Source organism: Lutzomyia longipalpis, chromosome 1 (genome assembly GCF_024334085.1).
Source record: "Lutzomyia longipalpis isolate SR_M1_2022 chromosome 1, ASM2433408v1".
NCBI classification, from domain to species: Eukaryota; Metazoa; Arthropoda; class Insecta; order Diptera; family Psychodidae; genus Lutzomyia; species Lutzomyia longipalpis.
The window spans coordinates 31,793,553-31,812,838 of NC_074707.1; the positions used below are offsets into that span (position 1 = coordinate 31,793,553).

The window sequence follows — 19,286 nt, forward strand, 5'->3', positions numbered from 1 at the left end:
TTTCTATGTATTAGGGTTACTCACTTTGAAGTAACATCGTTTTTACTTGAGTGAGTAGCCCCTATTGCAGAACGTCAAAAAAGGTGTAGTGCGAGTGAATGTTTTTCCACAAAATAATTTAATTTTCTGCATTTTATGGAGTTTCTAGTGCAAAAATCTCGTGGAAAATCATCTAAAGTGTCTGTAGTAGCGGGTGCGGTGTGAAAGTGACTCCGAGGATTGGGGAATTAATGCGAAAAGCCACGCTCAAGGTGCGCGGGGTCATGAACTTTCCTTGTTCCCCTTGTTCGTTTTTCCTGATTTTTCTGGCAATTTTCCTTTGTAGATTTAACGCGAAAATGCACCGTAGAATCTCAAATAACTTCACCTACGTGAGTTCGTGCGTAAAGTACATGATCTTCATGCTGAACTTCCTGTTCTGGCTCCTGGGGGGCCTCCTAATCGGGGTGGGCTTCTATGCCTTTGTGGACAAGTGGCAGGCGACGGGATGGCTCAAAGTCGACAACTTCTACGACGTCATCCTCAACATTTCCCTCGTCATGATCATCGCTGGGGGTGTGGTGTTCGTCGTGAGCTTCGCCGGATGCCTGGGGGCGCTGCGTGAGAACACCTGCCTCCTGAAGTTCTACTCCATGTGTCTCCTCATGTTCTTCCTCCTGGAGATGGCTATTGCCATTGTGGGCTTTGTCTTCCCACACAACATGAACAACTTCCTCGAAGACTCCTTCACTGACAAGATCATCACGACATACCGTGATGACCCAGATCTGCAGAATCTCATTGATTTCGCCCAACAGGAATTCAAGTGCTGTGGCCTCAGCAATGCTGGCTACATGGACTGGGGCAAGAATGAATACTTCAACTGCTCATCCCCGAGTGTTGAGCGCTGTGGCGTCCCCTACAGCTGCTGCATCAATGACACAGATATCTCATCGGGCTTAGTGAATATCATGTGTGGCTACGGGGCTCAGAATGCTTCCGTTGCAGCAGCCAGCAAGAAGATTTGGACCAGTGGATGCATTGAGATTGTACGTGTATGGGCAGAGAGGAATCTCTACACAATTGCTGGGGTAGCCCTTGGGGCGGCACTCAGTCAACTCTTTGTCATTTACCTGGCCAAGACTCTCGAGGGTCAAATTGATCTTCAGAAGAGTCGATGGTCGTCATGAGTGATTATCGGGGGTGGTGGACGCTGTGTGTAAGAACTTCCACAACACATTCTCATAATAATTAATTAATTAATTTGTTCCGTCTTGACTTTTCCGCCGAAACCCCAAGAAAACAATTTAATTTTCTTATAAATATTTTATTCCAAAACTAACCCCGTATTGCTAGCATTTTAAGTCTTGTGCCCCCCCATTTTATCTTCTTCCATCCGGAAGAGGAAGAGGTTGTGGCAAAATACTCTCTTGGAGTGTGAAAAGAAAAGTATTGTTTCGTTAAACAACAAGGTACTGTTACGTGAATAATTCGCTGCCCAATTTAATTGGCATTTATTTCGTTGGATAAAGAATTTTTTTCTTAAGGAGAAGAGGTGCAGTAGAAGTGAGTCCCCCCATATCCCCCGCAAAATAAATTACAATTCAAGTAAATCCCAAGAACTTTTTGATTTTTCCCCTCATAAATCTTGGGACGAAACCAGAGTGTATTTTTATTATTAATCTTAATTGCATAATAAATTCTTATTATTATAGTCAAACTACACACATTGTACGTACAATTTAAGAAAGAAAGATTTAATTCATAAGAAAACGCAATGACGCCATAGAGAGCGTCCAAAAGTCGAGAAGAGAAGAAACGTGAGGAATTTTGTGTAAAAAAAAAATTAAAGTGGTGGCTCAATAATATTATAATATGTAATAATTGGTGAAAAAGACTTTATTTTAGAGGAGTTATTAAAATTCAGATCAATGCAACAAACATGTTAAGAAAAAACACAAAAATAAGAAATAAATTCCATCCAAAAGTCCGCTAAAACGAGGAAATCAAAAAAAAGGAAGAGAACAAAAAACTTGATACCAAATAAAACCAAAAATATTTTTCTCTATCGACAATAAAAATGAGTAAAAAATGTGTTTAATGATTTTCTAAATTTAGCTTAATCTCAATTTTTCTCAGAACTACGCGAAAATAAAAAACAGAATCATAAGCATAATTTGTGCCAAAGGCGATAATTCGTCATACTTTCACTTTATCATGTTTTTTTTTCTTCACATTTCCTAAAAAATACAAAAAATCTCTTTCACTTTTCAATAAAAAAAACATACAATTATGCTTTTGCAATACACAACAATTTAATGCATTAAATGAAAATGAAGAAGATGATGCCATGGAAGAATGAATTATGTATTAATTGTATTAATTAAATTAAGTGGAACAAAATTTTGTGATTAAAATGAATTTGAGAGGAATGTTTTTAGTGGAAAGACGAAAAATCTCATGAAAAGGAAAATTAATAATGTCTTTTAATAAAAATAAATGTTAAGCCAATCTGAAAAAGTTGTTTTTTTTATTTTTTTAAATTATTTTTAAAATTAAGCAAAATTTTTGGCGCTTTTTTTTTTTAAATTAATTAAAATCGTCGACTGAGTCAGATTGTAGCGCAATTGTCTTGATACATGCGGTATGTGCTGACTAGACAGACGATGTGGGAGCGAGAGGGGGCGAGGAAAAGAGCGAGAGGGAATGCTGCCCCTGAATTTAGACTACCGTTTTTTGGCTTTTTACACTCTGGGGACTTTTTGAAATTAAATAAAATTGAATTTTTGATTTTTTTGATGCCAATCGACGCGGCATCGCCTCCTACGCCCCAAAAACTGCACCCGGACGGGAAAAGCGCCCGGAAAATGCGAGAAAACCGTGAAAAACATCGAATCATCGACTGAGTCAGCTTGCATGACAACCTTTTCGTATGCGGCATACGCTGACTGAGCAGACAAAGTGCGAGCGAGAGGGAACGAGAGAGGGAGCGGGATGCACACTGTCCCTGGACTTTTTTCTACAAAATATCCTTGAATTTTCCCGTTTTCCCCGCCAAGCGACGCGGAAAAATTCCAGGACCCCAAAAAACCACACCCGAACGGGAAAAACTAACGGAAAATGCGAGAAAACTGCAAAAAACTTCTGCATCTCTGTGGAGGTCTTTTTGGGACACACTATAGCAGCGGACCTGTCGTACAAACGTCCCATGACAAGGTACCGCGGGCATTCGTTGATGGGGCAAAGTGACAGAAAAAATAAAATAATATTTTTTGCGCTTTGTGTACAAAAAAATCGTAAATTCTGTGCGATTTGTTGCGAAAATTGGCTGGTTTTGCGTAAAAGTGGCGTCGATTGTTGCGGAAATAGTGCAAAAATGGAGATAAAGAATCTCGATCTGGATAAAATCTGTCGTGTTTGTCTCACCGTGAAGAAGGATATGCGGCCCCTTTTTGGCGAAATGGTGGCCGATATGCTGATGGATTTCGCCCGTGTGCAGGTAAGCTGTTGCCCCGGGTGTGCCCCGTGCCCCCCTGATGGGCTACGGGGTGGAGGAATGAATGTTTTGACACTTTCTCTTCCCCCATTGTGTTTTTTTTTGTGCTGCCGGACGGATTTGGCTTGATGCTTGCTTGCTGGGAGTGCAGATTGACAACACGGACGGGTGGCCAGACAAGATTTGCGTTCAGTGCGTGCACCAGGTGAGTCGCTGCCATGCATTTAAGAATCGCGTGGAAAAGTCGGATCAGCAGCTGAGGCAATACATCAAGGGCATCACGGTGATTGTGGAGGAAACACTCCCCAAGGAGATGACCATCACACAGATTGAGCTTCAGCGGGCTGATATACAGCGTGGGGAAGTGCAGTCACATGCGCTTCAGTCGCCACAGCGGCAGGAGTATCAGATTGTCAAATCGTCGGATCTGCACTCGGTGGGATCCAATGAGGGGCAGCCACAGCAGATGATAATCACAAATGGGCAGATTCACAATGCCCAATTGCTGAATGCAGCCGGACAGATTGTAACGTCACACGGGCAACCGATGACTGTGCAGACGGGAGCACAGATCGTCCAAGCTGGGCAAATTATTCACCAAGGCCCCATTGTGCAGGCTGGAAATACCCTGCAGATGATCAATCAGAATGGCCAGACACAGGTGGTGCAAATTCAGCGTACAAGCGACGATCGCTGCGAGATTATTGTGCAACCGGAGATGACAGGAGGTGGAGAGACACATTACTACGAGGATGGCATGAGTAAGTCTCTTGTACCAATGTGTAATTCGATTAATTGTACATAATTTGCATGTATCCTTTTTGTGTTTTGTAGTCACAATCAGTACCCAGGCTATTGAAGCAGACGATGAATCCCAGATCATTGAGGAAGTTGAGGAGGAAGAGGAGGAACAGCAGGAAACCTACACACTGGCCGTATCGGATACGGAAGAGCAGGAAGATAAGGAATATCTTGCCGAATTCATAAGTTTACAGACATCATGCCCCAGTCCTGGCCGATACATCTGCAATTTGTGCCGGAAAGAGTTTAAGCACAGCAAATGGCTTCATACTCACATGAAGCAGCACTCAAATTGGATAAAGGTGAAAATATTATCTAATTAATCAACCAAATATTCTTTTTTTATTAAACTACCATATTTATTTATCAGGCCAACTGCAAGAAACAGCCACAGTGTCAGGTGTGCGGGAGGAGTTTCAAAGGACCCGGAATGCTAAAGATGCACATGAAAACTCACGAAGTGGTAAGTTACCTTTTCAAAAAAAGTGTTTTGTTGTCAAAAATATCTTTTTGTCTCTTGCAGAAACCAGCCGATAAAATACCAACATGCTCCATCTGCAATAAAGAGTTCAAGTCCAAGACAATCCTCTACAGGCACAGGCAAACACATTTTGAGGTAACTAAAAAAACATTAATTTAAACAAGAATGTGAAGAAGAATTGATTCAAAATTATATTTGTCAACAGAAAACCTTCCAATGTGAATTGTGTACGAAGAGTTTCGTCTCGAATTACCACTTAAAAACCCACATGACCAAACACAATAAATCCGCAGCGGAAAATAAATTGAAATGTTTTCCGTGTGATAAAACCTTTGGCAGTTCGAGTGAATTGAAGGTGAGTAAATAAAAATTTCTGATTTTACAAGAAAACTTCATTCAACATAAACAAACAAACAAACAAACAAAAAAAACCCGCAGTCTCATGTCCAGCAGCATCTCTCCAACAATGCAAAAATGGATCAAGCATAAAGAAATGTCATAAACATGGATAAGGTTTAAAGAAAAAAAGCTCTTGATTGTTGTACATCGAGAGAAATTGAGAGAGAATCTTTAGGAAGAAAAAAAAAAAAGGTGAAAAGTGTTGATATCAAAAGATAAAAGTGTAAGAGAAACAATTAGATATAAGATTGTTTAAGCATTGAATCAATGGTTAAGAAAAGAATAAGAGTTACACGATCGAGCACCTGATTTGTCAAATTATATTGTCAAGTTTTTACATTTTATTACTAAATATTCTTATGTAGGTAAAGTGTAGGATGAGACAAAAAAAAGAAGAAAATCTGCAAAACACTAAGTAAAAATGAGTAAAATGATTAGTGAAAAAAAACTGGAGGTATGGATTATTTTAATTAATCTCATGAAGAGTGCGATTTTGAAAACAAATTATGATTTTGAACAACAGGTCTGAGAATAATGTGGGCCATAATGCTAAATGTGAAGTTTTTTTTTATTTGCTGCACATTTCAATAATAATTTTCTTTAATAACTTTGAATTTTTTTGGTTTAATTTTTATTTATAGTTTCAAAAACTTTTCTTTTTCGTAAAATAATATTTTTAAAAGAGCACAATCGTTAACAATAAGTATATTTCTCTTTTTATCATTGAATGAAATAAAAGATAAAAAACATTGAAGAAAATGTTAATGTGGTCAGAAAAAAATTCAGCTCATGAAAAATAAATTATAATTACTTTCTCGAATGAGCAAAAATAATATTTTGTCACAAGTTTATGTATTATTTACAAGTATTACAATCCCTCGTTGAATTAAAATCAATCTGTAACCAAAAAAATGAAAAGAAATCTTTAGTTTTTACATCGACCATTGTGCCATCCAAAGAGAAGAGTTTTTTTTCATGAATATAATAGACCCATTTCGTTTTCTTACAGTTTTTGTACTAAAATCAAAGTCAAAAGTTCTTCATCAAAAGATAAACTTAAAAGGGAAATTTTGTGTGAAAAAGATATTCTCAATTTTTTGTTCGCTAATGAAGAGGAAGAAAAAAGTTTGCCCACTGCCTGTGTGAACGTGGATTCATTCATACTCAAGCACAACATAATATTGATCTGTAAACACACAAAAAAGCAAAGTTTCGTTTAATCTCATTATAAAAAAAAAATTAAGAAGAAGGAAAAGTATCAAATTGGTATATTGTAGAGATATAATGTATAGGGAGGAGAAGAAAAAAGATTGGTAGAGAGACTTTATATTACCTACATATAAAGCAAAAGAAAATAGACATAGGATATTCTACAGTATAAAATATAACAGCAAAAACTACACTAATAGAGAAGAGAGTAACATTTCAAGTCTTTGTTCATTTAAAAGTTAATGAAGGGACTATAAATTGGATGAGAGAGCGAGAGTAGAATACATACTATGATACACATTGCATGATTATTTAGTATTTCCATCATGAAATGAGGACATGGATATTTGCTCTGGGGTTGGTTTACTTTTTCTTTTTTTTTTTCAGCAAAAAAGGATTTATATAAAAAACTTTTTTTTGTGCAATTTAAGGACAATTACAAGGGAAAACATGTGTCACATTGTAAATAGTAAAACATAAATATAAATTATATATGAAAAAACAAATGATGAGGGAAAATCAGAGATAAAAATTAGTAAAATATATAAAAAGCTCCATCATCTCTGGGAAGGAGGGAAAAGAACATTTTCTTTTGTAGTGGGAGTGACACAAAATAAGCCGCGAAGAAAAAGATGAATGGGGAATAATCAGAAAATTGCTCTAAATTACGTGACAAAATGTAGTAGTATGATCATCTAATTAAAAAAAATTGATTAACAAAATGATCCATATTGCATAAAAAAAGATAATATAAATTTCTCAAACTATCTTTATTCTGAAAAAAATATATTAAAAAAAAAAATGAAAAAGAGATTGTATTTAGTAAATTAGGCATGATTTAAATTAATTGAAAATAAATCGTAAATGTTAAATGTGCATAAAAGAGAAATCTGTAGTTTTTCTTTTAATTTATTGTTGCATTTTCAGATAATTTAGTCGGAATTATCTATTTTTTGGATGCTTAAAAATTGACTCAAAAATCGTTCATAAAAGTTCTCAAGTTTCCGTAATTATTCCACCATCCCTTGCCGTGCTTTATTTCTTCAATTGAGAACATAGGAAAGAAGCCAATAAGGTTGGGCTTTTTATGTAACTTTCAGTTATGCAAAAAGCATAAAATTCGTTCAACAGCTAGAACAGCTCACTAAATGATAAGCACAATTTTAATGGTTCTTTTATTACACTTTTTTCAGACTTCCTGATTTAGGAGTTATTTCTGCGGCTTCTCTTTTTTTTCTCTCTGTATCAAATTTTACACGCTTATCAATTAATTGGAGTTGTGCCATGGCTTATGGGTGGAATGGGGTGGTTGCACCACATGGTGGACGTATTTGATACGCAAAGGGGTTGAGGATGTGTCTGGGGGTGACTAAAGCAATTTATTGACTACCTCCTTCTGACCACAAATGAATGGATGGAAATCCAATCGAGTCACAAAAGTAGCTTTGTCGGTTGTACGGGGGCAATAATATTGCTTGTATCGATTTGCAGGCTGTTTTATTTTTCCAAGACTTGGGTTTCCATGGATAGTGCTATGTGGAAACACGCAAATAGTTGGTTTCAACAAACTGGCGGGTGGAAAATTCTCATGCTAAGTGTATATGAGTTGTAAAAAAATCGAATTTTCTTGTGGCTTTTCCACACTGCAGGCTTCACAGCCAGTTGCTTCAGTACCGTTGTAGCCCTTCTCCGAAAACGAAGCATTCCCTTTCACTTGCATTTTCCACATCGCCTCAACATCCAGTGGCCGGAAGAGAGCATAAATTTTCACAAGTAATTCTGTGGTGGTGGTGGTGATACCCAAAAGTATTCGGCGCCATTTTTTGGCAGAGATTTTCATGAGACAGTGGGTGGAAAAGTGAAAAGCTCAAGTTTCCTCTCTTGGACGATTGTCAAGAAAATTACCATGTGAATGGTGGAAATACATCAGACGACAGTCTGCGTGAAGATTCTTTGGGAAAAGTTTGCCAGTTGAAAAGACTTGAAATAACAAATGACTGTGACACTGATGGAGCCCAGAGAAGCTGCGAGGATGTCCCTCCAATTGCAATAATTTAACAAAACTTGTGTATTTTTAAAACTATTATGTGGATTTTATAAGGGGAACTTTTGTCTCCAACTTTTGCCTCCATTTCTCATATACCCCGCACTCTCCGCGCGTGTGAGAGCTTTACCAGCATTTCGTAGAAGGCGCATATAATACACCACACAAACTTTTTGGAACACAGAAAAGGAAGAAATAATTCAGAGAAAGGCTCCCTCGTCGTACAAGAAAAAGGTATCATCGTAAAAACTGAAGAAAATGTGTGGGATGAGAGAGGGTCAACGACAAGTTTAATATTTTTTGACTCATTGATTTTCATGCTTCTTTCCTTTCACTTGGCCACCCAGCAGAGGGTGTAAAATATACATACAACATAGGATTGAGAGTAAAGAACATTCCCCCGCATCCATCCCCCTTTAAAAGTATATAGAAAGCTGCGGGTGTACAATAAAAAGGAGGAAGAAAAGCAAAGAAAAAAAAATGCAGCAGCAAGGACAATTGAAGAATATTGCGGGTGACACGAGCCCATTATCGAATAATAAAAGGCCATACCGGAAGACCAGCGCCGAGATTGTGAGTGAGGCAAAAAGCATTTTAGCAGGGAGCGGAACTGGTGAGTAAAAATCATCATACCATAATTTCATTACTCACCTCCTCCTTATTGTGATTTCTTTTTTTTTTTCTTTGGGAAATATTTCGTCGACTTTATATTACTGCGCAAAGAGGTCCGCAGAATGGCGAAATAATTGAAATATTACCCAAAGATAAAATTTTATGGCTATAAAAGAAACAATACAAAGAAACGACAATTTCATTTTAATTGACTTATTAATTTTCTTCTCAATTTTTCGTCTCTTTTCTTTGTTTCCTTTTGGGTAAAGGATCTCTAATCCATGTCTGATTCATTGGAGGTGTAACAGTTAATATTTTTGTTTAATTTAAATTCACAAGATAAATGTGAAAATCCTAAAAAAAAAATCTCTAAGTATTATTTTAAGAAAACTCAAATTTATTTGAAAAACAAATACCTAAAACTAGAGGTCAAAGGTGAATCGATTGAAATCAAAGGGTTAACAATATTGGGCTTTGCCTCATGAAGATTTCAAGTTGAGATATCCCTAAACGTGACAAACATTGCCATTCCTTGCTTATATTGCTTGATTATCGCACACTCACAGCAATTTTCTCTCGAATTGCGTCATTTAAACCATTTTCAGGTTTCTGATGGAAAAACTTTTTCAAAGCGTTCTTGAGTGTTGTATGGTGGTTGGAAAAATATTTTAATTAGTTCACGGTATTTTTAAAGGAATTTTTGAGATATATTCATGTTGAGTATGTATTTCTATTTACCTCTTATATCTACCTACATAATAGTATTACGTCAAGGAAAAGGAAAATATAATTATTTCCTCTATTTAAATAAATTCTAATAACGGATACAAGGAAATTTTATTAGATATCCTTTTGTATGTGTATTTTGATATTAAATTATTTGAATATGAGAACGCAACATCTGTATTGAATAAGAAGCGATTTCCTTCATGGATGATTGATTCTCTTACTCATTTTCCGCTCTATTCATTTTCCGTATTGCAAGCTCTCAAGATTATGTGAGTGAATGAAAATTTTGAAATTTCCGCGAATGAGCTCACTTGCCTGTGGGAGGAATAAAGGAAGGCGGGCGGTGGTGTGAGGGCAAATTGGAAAAGGCAACGTCCTCATTTGCATGTAGGCATGGTTGGTAGCTTGGAATGCGCGTCAGGATGGCAAAAAAAGGGTGCGCCTGACGCCGGTGGGTGGCTTTAATGCGGAGGCAGAAAAAAATGATGGGAAAAATAATGGCTCTCGCGGTACTTGAGCGACACGGGGCCTGGGGATCTACAACCAATATCCCGCACTCTGACCAGACTCCACACGCTGGGACTCCCATTCAATTATAATTTCAAATGAAGACGGGGCGCAGTTTTTTTTATCACTTGTGAAACATATTTTAATGAAATTTCTCCAGACGACACTTCATTAATAAATAACTTTTTATGGGACACACAAGCTGTGTGAGAGGCGAGAGCGGGCACAAAAAAAGGGTATGAGTAATTTAATATTGGAGATTTGAGGGAGGAATAAAAATTGCTGAAGATATAAGAAAAGTGACATTGAAATTTCGATTTCCGCTTACGTTTCATTTTCTTTTGATTGATGTGGCATTGATAAATTTTTTCTCGCATGGAAAATAAAAATATAAAAATATATAAACCTATAAATATTGTACATATGTATATCAGTACAATGATGGTCCAGCAGAAAAGGGAATGTACTGGTAAGTTTCACTTACGGGCTGTGATTCTTCCTTCAGATGACAGTCCAAGTGTGGTGAAAATTGAGATGGATAAATTTTTAGGAATGGCTTTCTCACGCATCGAATCACAGCCAACGCGCATGAGTAAGCCTTTCCCCAGAATTTACACGCGTTGGCTGTGATTCGATGCGTGAGAAAGCCATTCCTAAAAATTTATCCATCTCAATTTTCACCACACTTGGACTGTCATCTGAAGGAAGAATCACAGCCCGTAAGTGAAACTTACCAGTACATTCCCTTTTCTGCTGGACCATCATTGTACTGATATACATATGTACAATATTTATAGGTTTATATATTTTTATATTTTTATATTTTTTATGTATAAAAAAGGCGCCCCGCTTCGCGGGGCGCCTAATAGTTTGTTTAAAAAATATGTGAATAGGTGAAAGTAATTGTTGATGTAACAAAATGGCAGAAGGCGGCCATTTTGAATTTTGAAATTAGTAAAATCTGATAGGTCATGCCCACTATACCGGTTGAAACTTCAATCAAAAATCCTCTATCTAGTACCGTTAAGCCGATATAAGGCAATATTACAACAATCGGTACATATGGAAACCTGTTTTGGTCTATATCTCAGAAACCGCGACATAAATTTTTTTTATTTTTTTTTGGTTAAAAGGTGTGTCTATCACCTACAACATACTAAAATTTAATCGAAATCTATCGTCCAGTTTTTGAGATATTAATCGAAAACTGGTCGAAAACTCATCGAAAATTTTGTTTTTGATTGTAGGCCCTCTAGCGGCAACTTTTGAAACTTCCTATGTATACATAATTGTAGACCTTCTTGAGATCTTTCATTCAAAACCGGTTTGGTTCAAATCGGTCAAGCGGTTTAGGAGTTATGGCCGACTTTCTATAAAACTCTATATTTGCTAAACCGCTTGTCCGATTTTTGGAAATGGGGTATTGTTGAAAAGGTCTTAAAGGCCCCTACAACATATTAAAATTTCAGACCTCTAGCTATAATAGAGGCTGAGATATAGCAAAAACAAAATTGAAAAAAATTCAAAATGGCGGATGCAGGGGAGGGGGGGTGAATTTGATATCATAGTTGGACGACTTCCAGTCGATAATTAAACTTTGCCGTTGACCGCAAGTCTCTATCTATTACCGTTCTCTTGTAATTGAGCTTCAAACTACGGACGGACGGACGGCCGGACGGACGGCCGGACGGACGGCCGGAAAAGTTTTTCGGCGCATACGTTTTTTGAAATGTGGGGACCCTAATTCGTGCTCATACCAAGTTTGAGCCCGATCCGACGACCTTGAGTTTTAGAGTGGACACAGAAGCTGTGCTATTCTTTTCTTCGAAAGAATCACAGCTAAAATATTGTTTTAGCTGGATTGTCGTCATATTGTAGACTAAGGTGAGAAGGACGGGAATGGTGGAGGGATTAATCAGCCTGAGATTCTTTTTTTCTCCCTTCAAAACACCGTATATGAGTCATCAGTTTGATGTCTAAAGCTTTTCATTCTATATTTATACCTTTTGTTCAGGCCATGAAGTATTTCTTGGAATTCATACAAAAAAAGCTTTCAGACATATGCTGAATTAGAGGGATTTCTCAAAGGATATAAAGGTGAAGAATATTGATTATCTTAAACAATTTTTAGATTAAGAAGGTTTCGTAAAATGAAAAAGAATTTTCCAAAATTGTTTGAAAACTTTTTAGAGATTATTAGTTTTGCAGACTTTTTTTTATAAAAATAAAAATTCATTTTTTCACTAAAAGAAACGATCCGAAATTGCTAAACCTTAGTTCTTCATTTTCAATCACTTTTTTTCTCAGCATGTTATTGTGCTGAAAGTTAGAGAGAAAGGCTTGAAATATGTATGTATATATAGCGTGTGCTTTAGTTGAAATTCCAATAAACGATTTCCATTTTTCCAACTGTGAGCTTTTCATTTGCACAAATAGTAAGGTAAGGTATATAAATATTTCAAACCATAGCTGTTCTTTTTTTTGAAATAATAGAGTGAGAAAATAGAGCTGAAATATTTTCAATATCACTTAAGGCGTGGGATGAGAAAAATTGCAATTTTCCATGATTTAAGACACATAGCGCGGAATGGGTGGGGAACCTAAGTAATTTCAGCCTTGCCATTGCAATTGATGTCACTGGTGAACACCTGCACATTTTAATTTTCCACCTGAAATGTCGCAGGGTATCTGCGAAGGCAGGAAAAGTTGAGTTGATAATATGGGAAAGGAGGTTTATGAGAAAGTCGACTCTGCACATCATTAAAAGCTACATAATGCATGACTGTGTGGGGGAAATCTTTATAGGTGATGGGGCTTCGTTTTTTGCAGGTGCTCGATTAGTTGTGACACGACGGCCGATAACTCCGCGGGAACCACGGCCAGGACGGCATCTGTATGGGCGTGTTGCACCAGAAGGTCGACCACCCAGTGCTTTTAGCCTGCGCTACCTTCAATTTGAAAGTCGTGCACTTCCGTCCTTGGAACCCATTCCACAGGTCACTCAATCCTTCGACGATGCACCCACGTCCCCAGCAAAGAGTCCAATGGTGCACCGTAGTGAGTCCACGGGTTCACTTGCGTGCTATGAAAACGGCGAAGATTCGAATAATAATCAGAAAAGGGGAAAATTGCCAGCCCTTCTTCAACCGCCCAAGATTGCAGCATCGCTCGATAATTGTAAGAAATCATAAAAATGAAAAGTTGTTCAGCCCATGGCTCTTCTCCTCATTCCATGTACTTTAGCCGTCGTCGTTATCCATTGCAGTGCTGGAGGAAATGCCACCACGAAAGGATTTCACCGTGAGGGATCACCCACTGAGGAAGATGCAGACAAAATCATGCGATGGGAAAATGCGAACCGATGGACCTCAGCTGAAGAATTCCCCAACTGGGATGCCACAGCAATCGAATGTGGCGGTCAGAGGGTCGAAATTGAATCGTGGCAATGATTTATTGACACAATCCTCCACGGAGACCCTTCTCGACATGCTAAAAGCTCATGCGGGAGTTAAGGAGTGCACAGAAGAATCAGTTCAGCATATTACGGGGGTAAGGGAAAATGGGATACAGCTTTGATTCTTTTTTTTTATATCCACAACACACTTTTTAATCTATTTTTTATGGTTGTCGTTCTGCAGAAAAAATCACGAGTTAGCATTTTATTTTTAGGGATATCAAGAATACGCATGAAATAAATTATTTACCATTAATATGGGTAAATGGCAAATATTTTTATAAATCTTTCAAATCGAAACCATGGAGTTCGTTTAACTTTATTTTTTCCAAGATCTCTTTTTAAATAAATTTTATAGTTTTTGAATCCAAGAATCACCCAAATCTCAATCCATGAATTTAAACTTTGAGCAATATTACCCCAGAGTTGTTCATATCACGTGTACTAGTATCATAAAAAAGTTTTAAACTGGAAAACATTATCTATTTATATGCAGCAGTATTCATTTTCTCACAAATTTCATATCTGACCATATTTGTGCGGGGAGATAAAGTTTAGAATTGTGGGGGTTGAAATTTCCCAAACGAGTGGTTATGTGGCGAGAGGACCTCAATCTCCATCGTGCACAAGTTTCCACGATTCAGCTCATTCGCACTCATGAAATCTTTCATCCCTTCTACCCGCAGATTCTCACAGAGCTGTACACACGGGTGAAAGGAGCCCGAGGGGGATGGCGTGGAGCAGTTCTTACAGCTCTCTACGGTCTAGTGGAGTGCGCTTCACCCAAAGTTCTTCTTGCTGTGGCTCGAGTTGTTTTGGCGGTAAAATTAATTCAATTTCGCATATCTCACGCGGCAAAGGGTTGATGAGGGAGGCTGCTATATTATATACCATTTAATATTCTATATATACATACCTATACCCATACTTACATATAGTGGAATGAACTTTTGAGAGCAATTAATAAAATTGTTGCAGCTTCGCGTGACTGGCAGCAACTTGACGGGAGCCTGCAAGTTAATCTTCAAAGTGGCAAGGAATGAGTCTAACGATAATTTGTTCGTAGACTGTGACGTGGCGGGTAAATTGGATTTCATCCTCATTAGAACAGCCCCCAGTTGATTTATACAGAGATTCTGTGTGGGTTTTAATTTTTCTACCCACCCTTCCTTACATACTTGACCTACATTTCAGAACTCCTTATCGATGGATTGGGACGTGCGACGCCACTTGAGGAACCCGAAGCATGCATCTATGGGTATGGAGCTGTGCGTTTTCTAGCATCATCCAACATTCAATCGTACACCGGCAAAAACCTCAAGAAGGAAGTTATGCCAAATAGGAATAAGTCTCTGGCTTATAGATTGGCACGTCATGGGGCTATTGATCTCATTGTGCTGCATTTGCAAATGCTAAATGAAGTTGGGGCTCAGTCAAAGCTCGCTGGACCACCTCTTCATGCACTATATCAACTCTCTGGGGCTCTACGTGCTCTAGCTGGTGCTCCTATTGTTATTCAAGCCATAAACAATCCCACAGCTAAAGTGCTCACAACTACCCAAACGACGCAATTTGGGCAAATTAAAGAGACACTCGAGGGGGAGGAAATCCAACTTGAACTGGCAGGACCACATCTGGTACGCGCTGCTGAGATTTGTGTCGATGAGATGGAAACACAAGCAAACATCATTCGCACCCTCAGCGTCCTGTCCGAGTTGGATGCTTGTTGCGGAGTGTTGGTGGATTCCGCAGCGAAATTGGCCATTTTGCTGGGACCGTGCCCAGAAGTGACCTCCCGGGAGATATCCAACAAATCCCTGGGTACTGTTAGTCGACTGGGATATATTCTTGGTAACATTGTAGCAAAGTGGGATGTTGCGAGGATTCTTGTAAGTACAAAAGTTGTTGTAATATTACAATAATTACACGCTGTTCTGTAAAATGATAAATGAGTGAAAGAGGAAAACTAAAATTTCAATTCATTTTCATCTTCCTAACTCGCACCCCCTTTGAATTTTCATGCAAATATCTCATGCGTAATTACATCCATATTATGCTTATACATAATAGGAAGGTTCATTTTGGAGTGGGAAGTTGGAATGATTAAGACAAATGTAATTTAAATGCTCCCATTATTATCAGAACTAATCACTCCCTCTTGTGGAATTAATATCTCACATTCACTACCATCGCTGTGTACATGAAATCTAAAAGCCATTGCATGAGCGATTGAATAGCATTGACTTTCATTTGTACCAGATCTATGAAAATGATGCGGCTATGGAGCATCTTCTTGCGGCTCTTGAGCACTACTCCAATCAGCCTCTACAGATGAGAAACCAGGGGGAGGATTCTGTGGTGGATGTGATTGTGAAGCTGGTTAGAGTTGTGGCGAATATGTGCGTCAATGGAGAAGTAGGATTGGGAATGTGCAGAAGAGCTTTCTTGGGGAATACCCTGCTTAATCTTGTGGCAAATGCGAATAGAATTCCAACTTCAGAGATGACGGAGGAGCTCGAGGAGATGCTTTTAGCCACACTTGGGGCACTACACAATTTATCCTTCTATCAGGAAGGAGAGGAGACAAAAACATCTGAGGTTGCCCTGAGCAGCATCAATGGGAAAATTGAACAACTGAGTTGTGCTTTGGTGGACACTTTAAAGAATCAATCGATTGCATGTCAAGCGGAAGCAGCTCGTGTTCTCGGCAACATGACCCGGAATCCGGAATCACGCGAAGCAATTTGTACAGCCGGAGGGCTTAAAGTTCTCATACGAAATCTTGAATCAGAAGATTTTGAACTTGTGTCGTCATCGTGTGGTGTTCTCGTGAATCTACTTGGAGACTGGGAGCGCAGGATGCCATTCAAGGATCTCAAGGGTCCTTTTCTTCTGCGGGATGTTCTCCAACGTAGCGCCATGGAGGAAGACTGGCTCTTGGCAGGAACAGTATGTCAAGCTCTATGGAATTTCCTCATTGACACGGAAAATGTAGTGGCTGCTCTAGGCACTGAGGAGGCTGAGTGCATTATGCAGGATTTAGCTGAGTGTCTGGGTGAGTGTGATACCACCATTGAATTGCAATGAATTAACATTCACATTCTGAAGGATTTGTGTGCATTTTTCTCTTGGCAGGGGATGAAGGAAAAAAGAAAATTCAATGCACTGACGAGCTGTGGGAACAATTCTCTTTTGTGGCAAGCGACTTGTTGGATCGCATTCAAACCTCCCCCATTTCAATTACAAATTCACCGTGCATCTCTTCAGAATCAGATGATAACGATGATGTTGGCGGGAAGGTGGGTCAGGCATGGGGCAATGGCTTCCGGCAGTGGCTTGATGAATGAGCGAGCAACGGAGAGAATTTCATTAAATAATCATCCACTAAATACAATGGAAAGAGGGGACAAAAATATTCGCCTACGCAATTCCTTCAGCATACCACGGAATTCCCCATCATGGGAGATAAGAGAATTTCAGAGATGAGGAAAGAAATTAGAATTTCGTCACACTTTGAGATAATATTTATTCCAGTAGCGTTTATCCCCTTCAATTTTGTAGTTCCTAATTCAATTCTCTTTTCCTTGCCTCCATCACTGGTACGTACAGGGTAACGATCAACCTATATTATAATGTATGTAGTCGCTACGAAAATACCTCTCTCGTCCACAATAAATTTACCAGAAAGTCCCTTCTTTTAATGTGTAGAAGAAGCAAAATAAATTTATTTCAGTGGCACTCGGAATTTCAAGTGTTTAATTATTTTTGAGATACAACACACCTCTTCATTTAATATAAGGACACACAATATAATAATCAAAATTCAAGAACAGCCTCTACATTATCTCAAGTCACTTCATTTCTCTATGAATTATGAATGACCTCTTCTCACTGTCACGAAAATATACCGACACTTGAAAGAAAATGTGGTATAGCCGGTATAGCCTCATATCCATAATGTGCTGAAATAAAAATTCATATATGTAGCACATGTCCTCATCATCGCTTCTCCTATATATTGCTAAAGCCATACAGAGTTGAGAAAAAAATCTACGGTGATTCAATTATATTATATCTCCGACACCATATTTATAAAACTTTTATTTAACAGGTTGAAAATTCTTCTTCAGTTTTAGGAAAATTTTCAAAGTGAAACGTGATTGAGTGATTTACAGGTAGTGTCTAGGATTTTTTGTTCTGTTTCCCCAATTAGTGTTGAAGCAAAATTTAAAATTAAGTTCAAAAATGATATCTATGTTAGTACTAAATCTGTAAGTCACTGCCAATGTTATTTTCCGCACATAATTTTCATGGTGTGAGCACGTGATGAATGGGGGTAAGTGCCCTTTCTGATCCACCCCTTTTTACCCCCACCTATTAATTCATTTCGGTGTGGAGTCAATGAATTTATATCCATCAGGCAGAAAGATTTGATATGGGAGAAATTCCATCTGCATCGGATTCTGTATAGTAGACAATACAGAGTCTCACACTCTAGCACATTTCACCAGAGTGACTGATGTTACAACGAGCACTAGCTCGTTCCATATATGTAGCATATATAGTTCGAATGACGAATGAATAGTAAAAAATGTTAGTGGAAAAAGTAATGTATTTAATGAAATTCCAAGCATGATGAGAAAGAAATTCAATGGAAACAGCTAAATAGACAAATAAGAGGACAATTTTAATTTATTTTGCGTGACAGTACCATGATTTTTTTCCTTCTCTACAAGTGCTTCTATATCAACAAATCGTTTGTATATGCATTCTACATATGTATGTTAGGATACATATATTAGATGATCAGTAATGTAGGGAAGGGTGGTGGTATTTGCGGTTAAAATATCAAGTACCATGACTCGGTAATCAGTTGTTTCTGACAACAACAGAATAATTATATTTCGAAACCAACATTGTGGGGACATGGGTTGGAGGAAGTGACTCACATTAAGAATTGAATTGTGGCACCCTAATGAGAGGGTGCAAGAGATGCCCATGAAGTAAACACAGTAAAGGCCTAAAACAATACATCCAACACATAAAATCACTATATTATATACTCCAAATCTAATATTATCTCGTACCATAATATGTATTTGCCCTCGATTACATTCGCACCGTACTCACTTAATTGGAGGTGCCATAAAAAAATCAGGTTCACATTGCCAGTGTTATGATTGGAAATCAATTTTCCAACCAAGCATGCATTTTGGGGGTAAGGTGAAAGTCACAAAATGTGTTAACAACGCCACACATTCTATTTTCGGGTAATAAATTTAGTCCAAGGAGATTTTATTAAGAAGGACGAAAATTATATTTTTTTATAAATTATAATCAATCAATCTTCTTTGCTGATCTTTCTTGTTAATAAAATAACCCCATTCGCAAATATTCATTAAGTGCTGTTGATAATTGTTTTGTAATAAATTAAACAATTAAGTGTGTGATTAATTAAGTCAGACCCGTGCGAATAAACTATGTGCCGCAAATTGAGAATGTGTTCCATTTCGTACACTCATAGAAAAAATTCCGTATTTATCACCGCAAAGTGATAAATACCGAAGTAGAAGTG

At 37.9% G+C, this 19,286-nt stretch overlaps 6 protein-coding genes across 9 annotated transcripts in view; 3 read left to right on the forward strand and 3 right to left on the reverse strand.

Annotated features, from left to right (window-relative positions):
- LOC129786110 (replication factor C subunit 4) overlaps window positions 1-19,286 on the reverse strand; it is a 635,780-nt gene that overhangs the window by 419,393 nt on the left and 197,101 nt on the right. The gene's annotated exons all lie outside the window — the stretch shown is intronic.
- The window catches only part of LOC129785980 (extended synaptotagmin-2), a 633,447-nt gene that overhangs the window by 419,393 nt on the left and 194,768 nt on the right, over window positions 1-19,286 (reverse strand). The gene's annotated exons all lie outside the window — the stretch shown is intronic.
- Window positions 1-19,286, reverse strand: part of LOC129785995 (protein kinase C-like) — a 501,513-nt gene that overhangs the window by 419,393 nt on the left and 62,834 nt on the right. The gene's annotated exons all lie outside the window — the stretch shown is intronic.
- LOC129786146 (tetraspanin-33-like) lies at window positions 44-2,499 on the forward strand. The gene is made up of 2 exons (XM_055820992.1): window positions 44-251; window positions 326-2,499. Exon 2 carries the CDS (start codon window positions 339-341, stop codon window positions 1,167-1,169), a length of 831 nt encoding a protein of 276 aa, XP_055676967.1. The 5' UTR covers window positions 44-251; window positions 326-338; the 3' UTR covers window positions 1,170-2,499.
- On the forward strand, window positions 3,171-7,254 carry LOC129786054 (chorion transcription factor Cf2-like). The gene is made up of 7 exons (XM_055820852.1): window positions 3,171-3,478; window positions 3,627-4,236; window positions 4,310-4,578; window positions 4,647-4,739; window positions 4,800-4,892; window positions 4,963-5,112; window positions 5,196-7,254. Exons 1-7 carry the CDS (start codon window positions 3,188-3,190, stop codon window positions 5,244-5,246), a joined length of 1,557 nt encoding a protein of 518 aa, XP_055676827.1. The 5' UTR covers window positions 3,171-3,187; the 3' UTR covers window positions 5,247-7,254.
- Window positions 8,035-17,456, forward strand: LOC129785975 (armadillo repeat-containing protein 2). Of its 2 annotated transcripts, XM_055820696.1 has the most exons (9): window positions 8,035-8,643; window positions 8,760-9,022; window positions 13,087-13,434; window positions 13,523-13,806; window positions 14,398-14,532; window positions 14,690-14,792; window positions 14,906-15,600; window positions 15,971-16,766; window positions 16,847-17,456. In XM_055820696.1, exons 2-9 carry the CDS (start codon window positions 8,890-8,892, stop codon window positions 17,056-17,058), a joined length of 2,706 nt encoding a protein of 901 aa, XP_055676671.1. In that variant the 5' UTR covers window positions 8,035-8,643; window positions 8,760-8,889; the 3' UTR covers window positions 17,059-17,456. The 2 variants fall into 2 exon arrangements, with proteins under 2 accessions (XP_055676671.1, XP_055676672.1); XM_055820697.1 differs by having other exon boundaries at window positions 8,035-9,022.